The following is a 19,727-nucleotide window of genomic DNA, read 5'->3' as shown; positions in this document are numbered from 1 at the left end:
ATTTTAAAGTGCAAACTATTGAAAATCAAAATGTTTAAGTAACGATCTGTAAAACTTTACATGCATTTTGTATGTATGTCTGATTGGGTAATCAAAAGTTTACAAAGACTTGGGGTCTTCAAATACAGGAAATACATCATGCAAGTAGAGAAGTGGTCAAATGCAAGGACAAGTGTTAGTATTGAGACTTGCCCTTAGGCGCTCCCATTGCATTTGCAAGTAGACGTCCGCCACCTAGTGGTGAAAGGCAATTATGGTAACATTTTTTATGAAGCCTTTTGCCTATACGTTATACATAAAGATATTTCTAATGCATTATTGGTATCTGTGATTTTTTTATTATTATTATATGTAATATAATATTTACCTATTTATCGTTAAACCCTAATGAAGACTTAAGTATTATAACATGAAATTATAATTATTTAGAAGAACATTCAACTGATTATAAGGTGTATTTTAAGACATTACAGATTAATTTCAACACTTTTAAAATAGCTTTTTTAATGCATTATATATCCTGGCTCCTGGCTTATTAGTCCTAAAGTTGTCAGAAACTAAACCCAAACTTTCATAAGATTTCAGTGTTTTATCAGGTGTGCACATTAAACAGTACATTTACAAGCATGAAAAGTATTATAGAACGAGCTCACAAAATTACATATTTAGCAGTTCAACAAAATGATTGTGTGTGTCTCAGTCACAGGACATTCATTTAGTCCTTATAAAGTGATCGGAGGTTCATTAGTCCAGTGATTAACAACGTTTCTCTCTTTAAAATCACACACACTTTGTAGTGAAGGAAGATCTATCAAAAAAACTTTCAAATCAACCTAAATTGCATACAAATGTCCTTATTGGCATCACATGCATTAAGAAGTTTGAAGGAAATTCAACATGTGCTGTCTTCAAAATGGCACAAGTTCACAGGTCAAACTTCTACATTACACCTCCTCCTCATCCTCATCTTCCTCTGGCAGGATTCCAGGACAGGGTTCCATGGTTACAGCAACACCCATTCCACTGCGCCCAACAGGCATATCTGTTACATACGTCCATACATTACTGCCTGGACAGTAGCACTCCACGCTGGACAAGAAACCCCCTTGATTGAACCCACCTGAAATGGAATAATATTTATATTTATGCATTTAGCAGACGCTTTCATCCAAAGCAGCTTCCATTGCCTTCAAGGTATACACTGTATCAGTTCATGCATCCAGCTCACCTAACACATAAATCTTGCATTGGTAGACCGTGACTCCATGTGCACTGCGGCAGTGGTTCATGGAGGCCATGGGTTCCCACACGTCTCGAGTGACGTTATATCTCTCCATTGTTTTGAGCTGGGTTTGACCATCATAGCCACCAACTGCATAGAGGTAGTTATCCATACACACCAGCCCTACAAACAGAACAAACACCAGACAGCTTAGTGCATATCAACTAGTGATTATTTAATTAAAACAAAAAATCTGAAGTATTTTATTTTTGCTTAGTACATTCCGGTATGGAGCTCCCTGTCATACAATTAAAGTGAATGGTTTCACACACACACACACGCACACACACACACACACACACACACACACACACACACACACCTACACATCATATAGCTTCAGAAAACTTGGAATAAACACTAGTGGTCAAAAAGAGGTCTCTTATGCACACCAAGGCTGCATTTATTTAATCAAAAATACAGTAAAAACAGTAATATTGTGAAATATTACAACTGAAAATAGCATTTCTATTTTAATATATTTTAAAATACAATTTATTTCTTTGAGGGCAAAGCTGAATTTTCAGCATCATTACTCCATTCTTCAGTGTCACAAGATCCTTCAGAAATCATGCTAATATGCTGATTTGGTCCTAAAGAAACGTTTCTGATTATTATCAATGTTGTAAAACAGTTTTTGCTGATTATTCACAATGTTGAAAAAAAAAGTTTTTGCCGTTTAATATTTTTGTGGAAAATGTTATACACTGCCATTCAAATGTTTGTGGAAAGTAAGATTAATACTAAGAAATAATAAAATTAATCCTTTTTTTATTTTTAGGATGCATTAAATCAGGGCTGTCCAAACTCGGTCCTGGCGGGCTGGTGTCCTGCAGAGTTTAGCTCAAACTTGCCTCAACACACCTGCATGGAAGCTTCTAGTATGCCTAGTAAGAGCTTGATTAGCTGCTTCAGGTGTGTTTAATTAGGGTTGGAGCTAAACTCTGCAGGACACCGGCCCTCCAGGACCGAGTTTGGACAGCCCTGCATTAAATTCATATGATATGACAGCAAATACATTTATAATGTCACAAAATATTTATGTTTCAAATAAATGCTGGTCAAGCATTAAAATCCATTTTCAACATTCGTAATAATAAAAACAATTTGAGTCCCACTAATAATTAACCACTAAAATCAGCAAAACATTACAAAAATCGTATTTATTCCAAACTTCTGACTGGTAGTGTATGCATGCACTACTTTTATGATGCTTATTTTTGAGCTGGACAGCTCCTGGTCTCCATCCATGTTCATTGCGTGGAATAAGCAGCGTGCACATTCTTTAAAACTTAACCTTTTATTAAATTGAAGAAAAAAAAGTTTTGGAACCATATAAGGGTTTATAAATCATGGCAGAATTTTCATTCCTGCATGGATTGCACAATGCACAGCTGCTGAATCCTGCATGTCGTTATGTTGACTGCACAGCTAATTCTTCAACTCTTCTGATATGAATTATTGAGTGACTATTCCACTGTTTAAGCAATTAGATTATTGCGTTAGCTGCAGGGTCAAGCAGCTCTGGGAAGTAGGCATTCCTAGAAGTGCAGTCACCACCATGGGCATTATAAAAATAGTTTCATTCATCTTTTTTTATTTATTAACTTGAGAATGGAAAGATTTTTGTATTTTTTTTTACTTAGAAAGTTTTATGTTATTTCATTTATGTTTGATTCAGATTTATTTCATTTATTTATTGAGCAGACACTTTTAGTTACAGTGTTTACAAATGAGAAATATAAAAAGTGATTCATCTTTTGAAAGTAATAACACGAGAAGTGCTGACGATACAAAGTTTCAATCATTGTCTAGAATAGTACAGTAATATATTTCAACTTTAATGGTGTTTTATGTTGTTGCAGGTTGTAACAACATGCTGTAAAATGCCACTTGATTAGATATGATGTGGTCTTTTGTTCTCTTATTTTCATATTGTTTCCTTTAGTCACTTTTATATAATCGCACCATTCACGCAGTACACCATATGCGGTTAACATGTCAAGAAAAAGAAAACAGTTCCAACTCATTAATTTGATAAATGGTGCAGTATATTTACCGAGACCGCTCCGAACTGTGTTCATAGGTGCCACGTGCTGCCAGGTGTTCGTGTCTGCTTGATAGCGCTCAACTGTGTTCCATCGGTTGTCCCCGTCGAATCCTCCAACCACATACAGACTTCCCGCGCACGCAATGACACCGGCCCCCAGCCGCGCCACTGACATAGGGGCCACAAATGTCCAGCGGTTTGTCTCTGGGTCATACCTGTGAAAACAATAAGCAGGAAATCCTTACAAACCAGTTAAGATATATTGTCATCAAGGAATATGATTTCCTAGAAAAAGCAATGAGGAAGTCAATACAAAATAGATTTTAATCGTTCTTTCTAAATGTCTCATGCTCATGACTTCAAGAATTTGTTTTCGTTTGTTCCAAACAATGCTATCTAGTGCCAAATACCAATCATAACTGCAAGCAATTCCCATGAGTGGATATGACACCAACAAAATGTCACAATTTTAAAAAACAGCCTTCAGCAAGAAGAGGTTGCATTTAACCTGCCAACAATGCGATATCTCTATTTAAAAAGCTTGTGAAGACAGCTACTGTTACTGACCCAAGAGTTTCTGTCTCCCAGCACAGCAGAGGCACAGCCTGAGTCTTGAATTTCACACATCTTTGAAATTGTAGATGATCTATCGACGTTCATTGTTTGAATTTGCGTTTAACTCTAATTCCTAAATAGAATACATGTACTTTCTCTCCCTGCATTCCTGGACAGATTAACTTTCCGATTTGAGCTGCTCACTCAGTCATAAATTATCCTCAATCACATGGCTCTGTTATGAATCTGAACTTGTGCTCGTCTACTAGAAAGCTTTTCAAAACTCCACAGTTAATATAAGAAATAAAAGATTGGTAATGAGGTTTATGCCACTTATATATTATGTTTGTGGCATAAATTTATATTGTTTGTAAAAGAGATTAATATTGGTATTCAGCAAGAATGCATAAAACTGACCAGAAAGTATATGTTACAAAATATTTCTATCCTGAAGTGTTTCTTGAGCAAAAAAAATTTAATTAATTAATTAAAATAAAATTTTTGGAATGATTTCTGAAGGATCATGTGACACTGAAGAGTAATGTCTGCTGAAAATTCCTCTTTCTATTACAGAAATAAATTACATATAATTATTTTAAATGATAATATTTCACAATATTACTGTATTTTTAATTAAATGCAGCTTTGGTGGGCATAAGAGACTTCTTTCTAAAACATTTTTGAACGATAGTGTCCATTAATAAATGTATTTTTCATTATTGTAAGTTCATGTCTTAATTGTGTTTTCCATAGCTTAGCTATTCATGTAATTTTGAATTCTGTACAATAGTTTTGAATTAAAATATCAATTTTTTGTAATTTGCAGCAAAGTCATTTAGACATTTCCCCCCAAGACTAATTAAAGATAATTTGCTCATTATTAGCAAGACTATTAATGCATTAGATCACAGTAGTTTGCTTCCTTATGTCAATGTTTTGGTGTTCTAATAACCTTTTCAAGATAAATATAGCAACCACCTTAGTTCTCACAATACAATAGAGTCCCTCCTTTCAATTGTGATATTTAGATGCACTGTCATACAGTACAGGACAAACAACATGTCGCTTTTGTTTCGAGTTACTGATGAAACCCTATAAATACTGTAGAGTTCACGTAAGGTCTTCTTACCTGATCTGCCACTGTGCTTACGGTCTAATAAATATAAAATATTCATATCATTACACTTATTGTGGAGAAATGTGTTTCTCCTGAAAGGCCTAACCTGACTCTTTGCTGTGGAATGTACGTTATGAAACCGATTTGCCTGCAGCTCGTTAGTCAAGAGTGACTGCTCTGAAAAGAACTGAGCAAAATGATCTCTACACCCTGATGGAAGGCACTTGTTTCAAATCAAAACACTTTCTGTAACCGATGAGGGACGTTTACAAGTGTAGCATGTAACACAACCTTTCTGCTAATATTTCATTTTTATCTCATACAAAACGTTCTGTGTGAATGATCGGACAGGTGTGCGATGCAGTCTTCAGTGTAATACAACTCAGTTTTAATCTGTCACTCTGCACTGTGCTAATGTTTTGATTCCGCTAGCGTACATATAATAGAAAGGAAATACAATATAAAGGGGAAAAACCCTACATCGTTAAAGGCAACACAAAACCTTCGAGTTTTCTTCCTGTCTCAGCCTCACCTCTCAACGCTGTTGTGATGTGTAGAGGCATGTGAACCCCCTACGGCATAAATGCTGCCGTCAATGACCCCGACACCCACTCGGTTTCTGGGCGTGTTGAGCGGAGCCAGCTGGGTCCACTGGTTAGTCATGGGGTTGTAGCAGAACAAAGATCCAGACTCCGTGTTGTTCTGCAGAGAGAGATTCCGTCCCCCGACCGTATAAAGGAGCCCAAACAACACACACGCCCCGAGCCCGCTACAAGGAGATTCCATGTCAGCTAGCCTTATCCAGACATTCTTCCGTGGGTCGAAGGCTTCCAGAGAGTCCAGAGAGTGTTGCTTGTAACCTCCCACTATGTAGATGAGCTGCGTCCCACGATGAGGAGCGGGCGGCAGGGGTTTTCGAAGAGCCATGTCCTGGAAGATCTTGGACAAGAAGTCCTTGCAGGAGTTGGCCTTGCTGAGGATGGGACAGGACTGCAGTTGTCTTTTGAGGAATGTGGGTGGCAGGGCGTAGATGTGGACTGCATTGAGGAGGGCATGGAAGTACTGCGCTCGGCTTTCCACATCCCAGCGAACCCAGTCGATGCAGGCCTTGTAGACCTCGGACTCGCAGAGCACCTTTAGACTGTCCTGACTGATCAGCTCCACCAGCTGGCAATGGGACAAACTGAAGAACTCTTCCTCTTTGGTTACCTGTGTCAAGGAAAAATATACATGTATACATGGACATATGTATTTGCATAAATACAAAATGTCAAACCAAAAAAAATTTTGTCATAAAGTTGTGGTAAAATTAATTATTGATAGGCCAGTTTTGGGGGCGAAATTATGTAATTTTAATAGAAATCCAAGAGATTCATGTCATGCAGATTCAACCAAAATAATTTTTGGTTTGAAAGTGAATTCTGTGTGAACATGCTTTATACATTGCTTCTCTATTGGTGATAGCCAATTGACCTTTTTTCTGCAAGTTTTTCTAATGTCATTTTCTATTGTGATTTCTAAAAATCATTATAGAGCTAGCAAATCTCATTCTTGCAACTTTTTTATTAAAAAAAACTGTGACTTTAGACATCTTGTTTTGACATCACTGACACCAAGTTATGGGTTCCTTTATAACCATCAAAGCCTATTTTAACTGCAAAAACAGGATGGTAAAAAAAAACAAAAAAACATGATAAACAATATAAAAACACTTGCAGGAGGGAAGATAAGCAATGCACAAGGAATTTTGGCAATGGACCCTTTTCACATTTCGGGGTTTCTCAGAAGCACAAGTCATCATAGTGGTGAACATAAACTACAACAAATATATACAGAAAAGTGTTAACTTGTTTTCTGTAATTTAACACCAAGGTAATAAAAAGTATACATTTCATTTTTTAAAGTGAAAAAAATAAAAACATTCAGTGCTGGATTTATGATGTTAATAAATGAGGAAACACAGTCTGCTAAAAGGGTCCATTGCATCCATTGCTTGGAGTCATGTGGACCACATTTACTTTGGTCATTTTTGAGCTTGATAGTATTAATCGCCATCCATTTTTTTTTTGTATGGAAAAGAGCAGCTTGCACATTCTACCTAACATCCCTTATTTTCATTTTTCGAATGAAGAAAGAAAATAATGTGGGTTGTAGTGACATGAAGGTGAGCAAATGATGATAAAATGAACAATTTCTGTAATGCCCGATTAATTTGACAGCTGGATAATTTATACGAATCAATATCCATCTGCAAGACAGACCTGAGTTCCATTGACAAAGCAATTCTCTATAGCCTTCGTTCATTCAAAGACTAACTGTTACAGGTCAGAGTAGTACAGTTACTTAAGAGAGCACAGCAGGTGGCAACTATCGATCGCTGCTAACTGACACTTCGGTGAACAGAGTCCACGGGGCACGCACCTCATTGAAGTGAGTGTTGATATACTCTCGAGTGCGAAGGTGCAGATCAGTGCAGCCGATCTCCTCTGCAAATCTCGAGATGCCTATGACATTTGACGGCTCCAGGTTCTTCGTGAGGAAATCGCAGCACGCTTTGGCCACCTCTTCCATCTGATAGCGCATCGCAGTCAACAGGACGTGAAGAACGCACTTCTCGCCCACTGTTATACGGGAGGTGTAGGCAAAGTCAATAAGGCGGCTCATGACCTGAGGGCACACGTCTCGCAGGGTGACCTCCGAGGCATGGCATTCCTTGAAGTTACTGGTGAACATGACTTTGAAGTAAGGACTGCAGGCAGCCAGCACCAGTTTATGCACCTGGGGAATGTAGACACTTGTTCAAGACTGGGGTAAAAAAAACAACAACAAAAAAACAGGCAGGACACACCTAAAACTGAATCATGAGAGCTGTATGTGCCGTGTTCTCATAATTACAATCAAATGCCTTAACATGTATTAACATAATTCCACACTTGTAATGAGGATAATTTATCTTTGTGCACTGTAATTTGCAGTGCCAGGGACATACCATATTAAAAATAACTATAACACGCTGGACCTGTTTCTTGATATTCAAGCAGTGAACGCTATGTAGTTTACCATACTACATATTAGAGAAGAAATCTGTACTAGGGATGTGCTGATATTAAATCTAACTGATATAGCTACCTTTTTTTGTATTGTTAATTTTTTTGTATTGTTATCCCTTTAAGGACTCCTGAAAAAAATAAATTTTCTTGAACAACAAAAGAGCATTATGATTTCTGAAGAATAATGTGATATGCCTACTGAAGACTGGAGTAATGACTGCTGAAAATTCAGCTTTGCCATCACAGGGATACATTACATTGACAGAAATTAAAATAGTTATTTTAAAATGTAATAATATTATACAACATTACTGTATTTTTTTATAAATAAATGCAACCTTGGTGAGTTTGCAGTGACTTCCTTCAAAAACATTTGTTAAAAAAAAATCTTACTAGCCTTAAACTTATGAACTCTAGTGTATATGAATGCTGTTTTACATTTTTTTGAGTATACCGATTCACAAATGTAAGTAGTTTAATTTGTCACACTGGACTTAAATGTGTCATAATCCACCTCTGTAAATCTATAAATCTTAATATCTAATAAATATTTATTGCAAAATATCTCAAAGTGGTCAGTCATGTATAATCAATTATGAGACAGTGCCTTCTCACAGGTCAAGTCCACACAGTGTTATGAATATCTGAGATACTGCAGTAGATGAGTAGTGCATGGTGCATGGAATAAGTCTGTGATGTTGACTCAAACCCAGTCAACCAAAATAGCCCACGAAAAAACTAAATACCTAAAAATACTGTCTACTAACATTGTTCTCCATTATGCAGTTGTTAATGTTTCCATTAAAGCAAAAAAAAAAAAAACCTGTGCTGAAATAGGAGGTCTCATTGCACTTTAAGTAGAATAAAACAGCTTTTTTATGGCATTGATCCTTTTAAACATTTTTGTCAAACATGCTATTCAAGCTTTCTTGCACATATGCAGCCGACTTCCATATCTCTTACCTTAAAATCCACTATCTTGTCTTTGTAAGTTACATGTAGAACTAGATCACAGAGCAACTCATGATGGCGGAGCTCGTCCATGATCTGCATGGCTCTAAAGGGATGACTTTCAACTGTGTAATCCAAGTAACCATGACCCTTCATGGAGGGCACCACGATGGCAGAGAAATCCTCATCTTTGATGGGCCTCTTCTTTCTTGGACATATCATTCTCCGAGACCTAGAATGTCACTGATATAAGTAGGAAATGGATGGCGACTGTAGCAGAACAATGTCTAAATCCATCCACGTGTCATGAAGAAATAAAGGCACAACTGATGATCGCTCAGGGATAGAGAGCCATGTTTCTTCTGCCTGGTTAGAAGGCCACCAAACCAAGTTTCTGTATCAAGCCAAGTTGGCATTGTTGAACTATTACACCGTTGTTTCCCTTAAATCAGACAAATGCTGCTATTTGTCTTGTATAGATTAGTTAAAAAGTCATTTTTATACTCTAGAGGATGTGCAAGCGAAGTTATCTTCAAGATTATTTTAAGCATACGCATTAAAAACGCAATATTCTTTTCTTCCAAAAGGTTATTGTCCTCTAAGATGGTTCGTGATCTTTTCACCCTGTGAAAAACAGAGATACAACATTGAGAACTGTTTTGTTTATCCCTCTAGTGCTTTCATTATTTATCAAATGCATAATTGAATATAGCCAAGATGATCGAGGAAGATATCTTAGATATAAAACTAAACAAACAGGCGATATACAAGGAATACAATGACAGCATTATGTAAATCCTGAAGAGGCTATTTCTATTAACAATGTGTACAAGAAACTGTCTTTAATTACAGTCTATGTTGACAGTTGCACAGACTTGGCTGAATCAGGTTTCACTTCCCTATTCCTTGACAGATGTCAAGTAGACTTCAAAAAAAGGAAAACAGCCAAGCCACACCCTTATTCACAGACGCAACATGTGATTTCCTGCATTATACAGACAATATTTTGAAAACCATGCTTGTGGCACAACTGGAATAGTTTTGTATTAAAAGACCTTTGTGCACACTAACATGGTTTTCGAGTGAAGACCAAAGTCTCTGTTGTTGATCAGTCTAGATGTTGTTGCTCATTTTTCATGGGTTATGTAACGTCCCACACTTGCAGGTCATCTCTGCTGCTCTTATTGCACAATCCGGAATGCTGAGGACACACTTATTTGTCTTAAAGCAGGGTTTATCACAAGACAACGCTGCCTGCCACGGCTTCTTTTGGAACTAAGAGAGCTTCTTCAGTCATGGCCTCCATCCCTCATAAAGGCTCATTGTGTCATGCTCCCACATGCCATATTGCTAAGCTTAAAGAGAGCGTTAACATGCTGCGCTGTGCACATAAGCACCATGGGTCTGGTGGGATTAACCATTAACTCGCTGAGTGTCAAGTTATTTGAAAAATTATAGAACAGAAAGTGAAAAGCTGGAACTTTTTGTGGAAGGTGCTGCCAAGTGAACTTTTGTCCTGGTAAACTACCACATTGTGCTGTGGAACATGATGCAGTTAAATGCATAGTCATTATTTGCCTAGCCTCATGTCGTTCAAAACATACATGCTGTGTCTGTGGAACAAAACGGTTGACATTTTTGAAGAACCTTTACACTACAGTTTCTATACAATGGCTATGTTTACATGTACACCATTAGTCAGAGTGAGGAATTACTTGGATTAAGATACGTTTACATGACACGGGCAAACCCCAATTTTCAATCCTGCTTTTCAAGGTTACTTTGATTACTTGCGAATAAATGTGGCTCTATCTGTACCTGTTCACTTGTTCCCCAAACATGAAATGTTTCTTTTTTCTTTTTTTTTTGTCAAATGCAAAAATGTTCTAGAGTATTAAACCTACCTTATTCGTATGCAGCACTAGCACATGTACACTTGCTGCTTAACTAGTAATAAAAATGTCAAATTCTTAGAATTTTTAGCTTGCTTTCCTCTTCTTATCAATGTTGTCATTTTATTTGATCTATTTATTCATTTACTATTTGTATTAGAATTTTATAAATCATATTTATTTTATGTTCATTAAATTTATTCATTCATTTATTTTGCTTTTCGTCTTGTTTGGTGGTAGTACATGTGAAATTTTCTGTAAAAGCTCTATAATGTTCTCTGAAATACAGTATAATTTCTGTTTCTTTAATAAAAAAAAAGCACACTTTGGCAAGAGTGCATTAAATGTGATTAAAGCATATGCATTCTCATATAAGTGTGATCAAAATGTGCATTTTACTGCAATTATGGTTACTCAGATTATAAGAATACAATCACATTAATGTAATCACAGTATCCTGTTTACATGAACTCCAACATAACCGCTCTAACTGCATTATAGGAGTGCATGCAAACGTAACCAGCCCATAGTGGCCACATCTGACAAGCTCCAAAAAGAACAGAAAACACAAAAAAAGATGTGATGTGACTTATATGCTGTATTCCTATTCTTTCAAAGTTATTAACTGATCTTAATTTCCATCAAAAATCATGTCTAGCCTCTGCTCATGTACAGAATAAAAAAAAAAAAAAAAAAAAAAACAACGACTGTATGATATGACCACTGTGTTTTGCACTGTTTTTGTTCTTTATGGAGCTTGACAGATGTGGTCCCATGAACTGATTAAAAAAAGTCTTGAAAATTTGTACTTTTGTGCTCTGCAGAACAAACAAGTTGGGAATTGCATGAGGTAAGTAAATAATGACAGATTTTTCAATTTGGGCTGGACTATGCCTTTAATAAAACAAAGTCCTCATCACTTATGGGATTTCTGAGGAGAGCGAGATGGAAGGAGAGCGCAGTTCCACTGTGTCACAGTAATATAGCTGAGGTCAGCAAGAGGACAAAACACCTCATTGATAACTGCACCATGACACATCTCCATTGCCCTGATAAAGAGCCAATCAGTCTATGAGCAGTCTGGAAGGTGACTACGTGGAAAATTGTGAATCATAAGGACACTGGGTACATGGCAGGGTGGTGATCACGGATCTAGAATCAGGCTGATGGGAAATCCTTTGTTCAAATGAAGTTCTAAGTACAATGAATTCCTTGCACAAAGGTCATAGTCTACAAGTTATCTTGGAAAGGGTTAGATGTGCTCTCTCTCACACACACACACACACAAACTATAGGAATGTACTGCAATGTGACTCACAGAGAGATGACTAATAACAGTTCAACTAGCTTAGGACAATAAGGATCACCTGATGGCCCAGGGCCAGTGAGTTTCGGGACAGTTGACTGAACAGTCAGACCAGTGATGCAATTTGCCACTATGTCTTACGAAGTCCTGCCTGGTCACACAGTTGGAGGTTTATTTCATAATAACAACCAGCTAATTGTACTTTATCCCTTACATAACTTCTAGCTATTATTGGTGAGTAAATAACAATAAATAAAAACTAATCTGCTGTACACAACAGAGGCATTACAATTTGCTGCTAAAATTTAAATTTTGGTAGCTCCAGTGAAAAATCTGAACTACTGCAGCAGTATAGTCTATAACATAATCAAATGTGCATATAGCCTTTTTAACCTGTAAAATCAGCAGTGAAACAATGAATGAAAAAGAACAGAATCATACAATTAAGCAATATCACACGAGCAAGATTGCCGTTGTTCTGAACTTCAACAATCAGTTAGCATCTAGTAACTTACATTTTAGAAAATACTGCCAATTACTTTGTCTATTTGTGCTTTGTCAATTAAAATAGCTGCAGTTAAAGGGGACAGTCAACACAAAGCAGTTGTTGTATTCTTAAATGAATCAGTGTTTTGAACTAATTCGCTGATTTAACGATTTGCTCAGAATAAAAAAACAGTTGCATGTCGCCACCTACTGGCATTTGTGGGATTGAATGAGTGCACTCGAGAACATCCACTATGGTATTTAAAATTGTCTTTATTATTTTACCAGATCCTTGTTTTGTGTTTAATATGTTGCAGATTGAAAATTCATTGCTTTCTAAATTCTGTAATTCTCTTTGTAGTTCATTCCTTTCCTGTTCATACCTAGGACAGAGTAACAGCACATGATCAACTGTTTCCTTTACGTGGCATATTTCACATTATCCAGTCCTGTGTTTTCCTATTATATGAAGTGTAGAATTAAGTTTTGTATGACCCATCCTTAGTCTTGTTAAAATGACCTGATCTTCTCTACTTAAAGTCTGTGTAAAGAGAATTCTGAGAATTGTTTCTAAACAATTGGCGTGGTTTCAGCACCGACAGCGCATTCAAATTTGGCTGGGTGGTTATTTAATAACACATCTTTCTGTTGTGTGACAAACTCAGAACACATATTTTAATATCACTTTACACTGACTTTAAGTTTAGTATCATTTTGCTTTCACTTCATGGCGTCATCAAACTACGCCTTTGTTTATTTTGGACTTGCGCCCTCTAGCGGCGAAGATTACGCACTGTGCCTTTAACCGCGTATTAAAAGAGTACTTGTAATAAAAGGGTTTTTTACTCAAAGTTTTTTTTTTTAAACAGTTACATTGTGGCCATCTAGTGGTCAAAAACAACAACACCTACAAATATGCTGTTCCCCATTACAGCCACAGCTTTTAAATTTTATCTCTGCAAATGATTCTTTCTGAATTCTGTTTTTATTTTTATTTTTTAATAAGAATCATTGTCAAAAGTGATTATAAGTCGTTTGGGTGTATTTACACTAAAAAAAAACAATTCATAAGATTTGCAATGTCGATTTTGACATGTTTCATGTGAGCTTCATAGGTATTACCATAATAAAAAAAAAAAAAAAAACTCTAATCTAATCTTTTATGGCAGGTTGTGGTCACGTGGTTGTCAGCTCCAATATCAATCTCCAATATATTGAGTTTTGGTGTCAGACATAACAGCCCGGTTTCACAAACGGGGCTTAGTTTAAGCCAGGACTAGGCCTTAGTTAAATTAAATATTTAAACAACTTTTACAAAAATGCGTTAGAAGAAAGCATTATAGGTGTGCATCTTGACACAGAACAATGACACTGACATGTTTTAAGATATGCCAGAGCAAGTTATTTTTATTTGAGACAGCTCAAACATGCATTTGAAACCGGGGGAACATCGTTCCACGATCGCTCGAAACAGGTTTCTTGTACAGAGCACAGATCATAGAAAACCCGGAGTAGACTTCAAGCCAAGTGCTTACAGAAAGCTTTGAGTGTGGGAGGGGCCGGTCCACTCCACTAATGCACGCTGATCCAGTGCAGCTTTCAGCCTGAGCGTTGCTTGGTGACACCCAAGCTTGATGCTTTGGCATGTTCGGAACTATTTTCGTTGGCTGAGAAGAAAAATACGAACTAACTCACCAAACTTTGTGTGAAACGTAAGTTACATGATATTTATAACTAATGCATAATATTACTCTAGCAATCATGCTGGTCAGAAATCAGTAAATCTGATATTTACCTGCGGAGTCTGTAGTGTGCTAATAAAGTTACAGTAGCACTGCTCGTGTGATGTTGCTAAAGCATGATAAAGATCTGCACTAGTCTGTCAGTACTTTAATTTGGGGAAAAAACATTAAGCACTCATTCAAGATTTTAACAGTTGTGACATCATCACCCCGTGGGCTGGCTGTCGCACCCCTGATAAAATTATGCTGATAAGGCAAGAAGCAAAATGACTTCCATTAATTAAACAACTGTCAAGCGCGCGTGTTCAAGTGCGTTCTGGTGTCTATCGATAACAATGTAACGCAAGCCGCTAAAAGCACTCACCTTGTATCAGGAACCGGCGACAGTTCTTCACTTACTTCCACTTACGTACTGTCATAGGTGCTTTATATAAAGAACGATGCTGTTTAAGAGATTAATAAATGAAGAGGGGAATGCCCTCCGCGCGCATTCACGAACAGAACGTTCCAGCAGTTGGCGCGTAAAACGTCAAAGCAAAACAAAAAATCGAAAGTTTGTTGTGTCGCAAAGCTCCACCGCCGTCCAGCTGTCAACTGACTGTGAGGGCAAACGCGCGTACACTCTTTCACTCACGCGCGCTTCTAAACACACTGTGTAAAGGAGGCTCGTGCACGCTCACCAACGCGCGCTCCCGCTGGCAGCCGTCCAAACACGGAGTGCCATTGACATCAGCATGACTGTGCAACTCTTCTGTTCAGCTGAACGCCAGTGGGACCAAATGCAGGCTAACTGACAAACCGAAAGCAAAGACATCGAGGACTACCAGTTGATCTCATTTGTCATTTAAATATATCTCTCAGATAATCCATCTCTGAATGCTTCATGGTCTGGAAAATTTGACATGTTGTTTGCCAAAAAATCCTTAAGGTTGTTATGTAAGAAGCAAACAGACACCCACTGGGAAACCCTCTTCCTAATCCTAGATGAAATTTGTATTTGCAGTGTATTTGTTTGGGCTTGTTGGGATTTTAATTGTCACTGAGGCCTCTACGAGTCAGAATATACTGTGAGTGGCATTCCACAGTAATGAACAAGCTAATCCACATTTCAAACAGGAAACTTCAGTATCGTTTGCCCCTACAAACATAGTCATTACCAATGTAATGTGCAGTAAAAATTCCACAAATGTTTAAAAGAAATTGCATTTACCTTCAACAATTAAAATCATTACTTTTCAACTTTACGCATACTATATTATATGCATATTAATTTACCTGCATGTCAGATTATATGTATAATGCTCTATATTTACATCCATAACATTAAGAGTCCATTCTCTTTTGTTATTGTTCTTATAGCAATAAGATTTTATGGCTCTCTAGCAGATAGCAGATCGTTTTACAGTAAGTATTCCTCCAAGGCTTCCTGAAGATCATATTCCTTGTTGGGTTACACCCAGGCCTCTGACCTTAGCAGCATTTGTGAGGTTTGTTTTACTGATTCTTGCCTTGTCATGGCCTTAAGGAAGTTACTGAAGCACAAACATTGTTTTCCATGTAAATTCCACCAAGAGCAGGAGGTGCAAGAGCAAATATGTTCCAATAAAGGACAGCAAAGTTTACTGTTCAAAAGATCAGGTATATATGGAAAGCATTTTCTTATGGCAGTGTTAGCACTGAATTTGTCATTCTTAGTTTACACATTGAATCAATTAGTTGATTCATGATATGATTATAATAATCATTATGTTATAATAATTATAATATCTAATCATCTTTAAAATGACACCTTTTAATGCTCGCCATGCAAACTTTAGTACTTTAGAATTACAATAAAATATCATAATTTGCCGTTAATTACAGGTGTAGTTGTTTTTTGTGTTCTTTTATGTTGCATAAGAAGATAATGGACTTTGTCCTATGCTTGTATAATATGCAATTCGCTTCGTTGCAATGTGTGCAGGGCATCAGGTGTGCTCTTTCACTTACACCTTCAGTGCCAAGAGAATAAAGGAAATGCAGTGCAGTACAGTGACACAGCAGAACATGAGACTGACTGATAACCCTCCATGCACAGCAGCCCTCTCCCATTATGCAACCCTCCCTACTTGTTTCTTACTTAATATTTTTATTATATAAAACCCATTGTATTTGACTGCTTCACAGACTCATTTGTAATGTGTATCAAAATAATTTGCATATTAATTTGTCAGCAGAAAAAAGAGAAACCAACTGAAACGCTTTTACATTTTTTAGCATTAGAAGATTTGCTTAATAACATGTTAGTTTTACAAGCTAGTTAAGATTATTTGAATAGCCTGACAACTTTAGAGTTTGTATTATCAATTGTTGTAAAATTCTCAGTTCTATAATTCTCAATCCTAAAAATAATTCTATCTCAAATTGAGTTAAATACATTGTGTTTGTGCTCCCTCTAATGGTTGCTTTTGAATGACATGCAGCTCCATTGCCTAGATTTGCTTTAATTACGCACAGTGATATTGGTCTTTGTATCTGTTATACTGTTATACATAACATTGAAGAAAGTGCAGAATAAAAGCATTGAGTATAATTACAGATCTGAACAGCATCAGAACAATTAGAACATGTAAATGACCACAAAATATTTTTTATTTACACATTATTTTGCCTACATGTTCATATAATGCATTGACTTTTCAATCTCATTTTAGTTTAGCTTTTTCTTAAGCATATCAGGGGCATTTTTAGGGGAATATTGAAATATTTTACAACTTTGAGTCATGCATTTGAATTGAACAATACATTCTCCAAATATTTCAGTAGTAAAAATACATGATTATACACATTCCAGTAATGCAGGAAATACTGCAGGATTTGCATAACCTAAAGAGGATAGAGGAAGTAAGTATAGCATTTGGGAATTTATGAACAATTGGCAAAAGAAGAGAATGAAGGGTGAAATATACATTCTCTACCCATTTCTTGTTTGATTGTCGAAGCATTTGACCCAGCACATTGAATCCAGATGGAGATGAGGAGAAAGAGCAAGTTAACAACTCAGAGTCTCTTGGGAATTTTGGCTACACATTTGCTGGATCTTGCCATCACCGAGTGTATGGTTGATATACATCTGTCATGCATTATTGGGGGGCTGCCAAAGGTGCTTCTCTGGATTTAGAAACTGTGTCAGGGGTATCCGTCAGGAATGATGATCTGATTTGTATTTCTTTGACTGTTCATTCCATGTTAATTCACATTTATCCATTCCTTAAAGAAATAATATGTTGTAACATACATTACAATATAAACAAAGCTTAACCGAGTCTGGAAAGGCTTTGACCCTACTTCAAACAAACATTTTCTCCCAATCAGTGAGGATTGTACCGCTGGGGTCAGTGACTGTCTCTGTGTATTAAGAGGAAATTGCTTGATTTACAGTGATTTCAGCACATGTTTCGCAGAGCTGGAGCCTCTCCCAGCTTTCCAGACATTTTTAAGAGGGTTTCTGCGTCGGCCAACCTGATTGGACATAAAATGCTGAGGTGTGTTGGACTAAGGTTTAACCCCCCTAGGGTAATCATCATTATATTACTGCATGTCCAATTTGGGTTCCTCGGAGTGCTTCAAAACAAAGCAGCCAATGCTTTCACACTCGGCTTGAATGCTGCGAGTCCAAGCCTCCGTCCCGAAGAGAATTCCCCCTGAAATCTTTATGGTGGGATAATTTGTTCCACATGCCAGAGCTCACCCACTAAATCACAGGGTCCCGGTAATCAATGCTTCCCTGTCTCATTATGGTGTGTTGTGCTGTCTCAGAGCAGGCTTCTGGAGGATAAATGTCTTCTTAGATGCAGACAATTCCTTGAAGTGTAAGTCATGTTCTGGATAGGCATTGCCTAGCTGGGTATGTGTCCAATCAGATGCGGTCAGTGAATTGGCCGAGAGATTTACGTTGCAATTCATTTGCCGAGAGGAAGTTCTTGTTTGCGTTTCTGTTTCTAACTATCTTTGTTGTTCTGTCTCCAAAGCAGAACTCTTTAACACATCACTCAGATACTGTAATGCTAGATGAACTCCTTTTCTTCCTCCCCTGTAGTTGATCTGCATAGCTAATGTTTTGGATTATTTTCCCATCTTTTAGGATTTAGCAAAAAGTATAATCACTCTCGCCCTTTAAGTTGATCCAAAGTCGTTTAATGGACTGGATTATATTCCTAAAGACTCAAAGATCTGAGGCAGATGATAGTAGGACCATTTCCTCTGAAATCTGGAGCTTATTTCTGTGTAAAATGACCACGTGCATGTTAGTTCCGCCAGTCGTGTGTTTCCCAGGAACAGCTACTTCATTCACAGATAATTATACCTTGTTAATCCGTTTGTATGGGTTTCATTTATCTTAAGCCTGCTGAGGTTGTTGTGATTACAACATCTTGATTTGTAAATGTAAATTTCCTGAGGTGTGCTATTTATATGAATTAAGAACGCATTGACTCAGACATAATGCGTATATGCATGAGTAAACTGTTTGGAAGAGTAGAATATATTTAGGAACAAGGTGTTTAGAAGTGCAGAAGACATACGCGTGAAGTTATAGGATAAAGGCAGAATTAATGAATGTGGTGGGAGTTCTCCCTTCCCTTGAGGGCTCTGGGAGATGAATGGTCTTTGTCCCCATTCACAGACTTTGGATGACATCCCTCTTGTTATAGCATTGTATGGTGATAACTGGAAAGGAAGTCCACTCACTCATTTACGAGACAGAGCAGCGTGGAACTAACGGTAAACCCGGCATTAACAAGCATTTTTTCTACAATAGATAAAGCTCCGCTTTGTAGCTTGCTGACCCACGGGCGAACTGACTGTCATGGTTATTGTTTCAAAATATACTTTCTCACCGAGTGGGTGACTCAATGACTAGGACCACATCTCCATCTGCTCATAACCACTATTAGTCAAACATTAGTCATGACAACTTTGAGGCGTTGGTATTGAATTGATCATTTCCATTGATTTAAACATTGTACAGCAAAATATTAAAAAACATTTTATCAAGTTTTTGGAAACGTATTGTCTTGTATTTTTAATAACTCTATTTCACTTATTTTATTGTTAACAGAATATTGTGTTTTCTTTCACTTCACATAATTATATTAGAATTTAATTACATTCTATGTCATTTACAGAATTTTCTTGCACTTTTTTTCAAGAAACTATTGGCAAAATGGTATAAAATATATAAATACAATTTGTATATCACAATTGAATATAAAACAGACAGTATGTCAGAGACAAGGTGTGCAGAAGGTGAGTTGCT

The 19,727-nt window shown here is 37.0% G+C and overlaps 1 protein-coding gene across 1 annotated transcript; it reads right to left on the bottom strand.

The window, feature by feature from the left end:
- Window positions 1-572: 572 nt before the first annotated feature.
- On the bottom strand, window positions 573-15,089 carry LOC306881496 (kelch-like ECH-associated protein 1A). The gene is made up of 7 exons (XM_079435636.1): window positions 14,796-15,089; window positions 9,018-9,629; window positions 7,426-7,782; window positions 5,537-6,213; window positions 3,342-3,547; window positions 1,229-1,405; window positions 573-1,120 (listed from the first exon to the last, which is right to left on the bottom strand). The coding sequence occupies exons 2-7, from the start codon at window positions 9,225-9,227 to the stop codon at window positions 945-947; spliced, it is 1,803 nt and encodes a 600-aa protein (XP_079291762.1). The 5' UTR covers window positions 9,228-9,629; window positions 14,796-15,089; the 3' UTR covers window positions 573-944.
- Window positions 15,090-19,727: the final 4,638 nt, after the last annotated feature.

This window comes from Barbus barbus (genome assembly GCF_936440315.1).
Source record: "Barbus barbus genome assembly, chromosome: 15".
NCBI classification, from domain to species: Eukaryota; Metazoa; Chordata; class Actinopteri; order Cypriniformes; family Cyprinidae; genus Barbus; species Barbus barbus.
The sequence above is the reverse complement of the archived record's forward strand: the minus strand, read 5'-3'. Positions and strand labels throughout refer to the sequence as shown.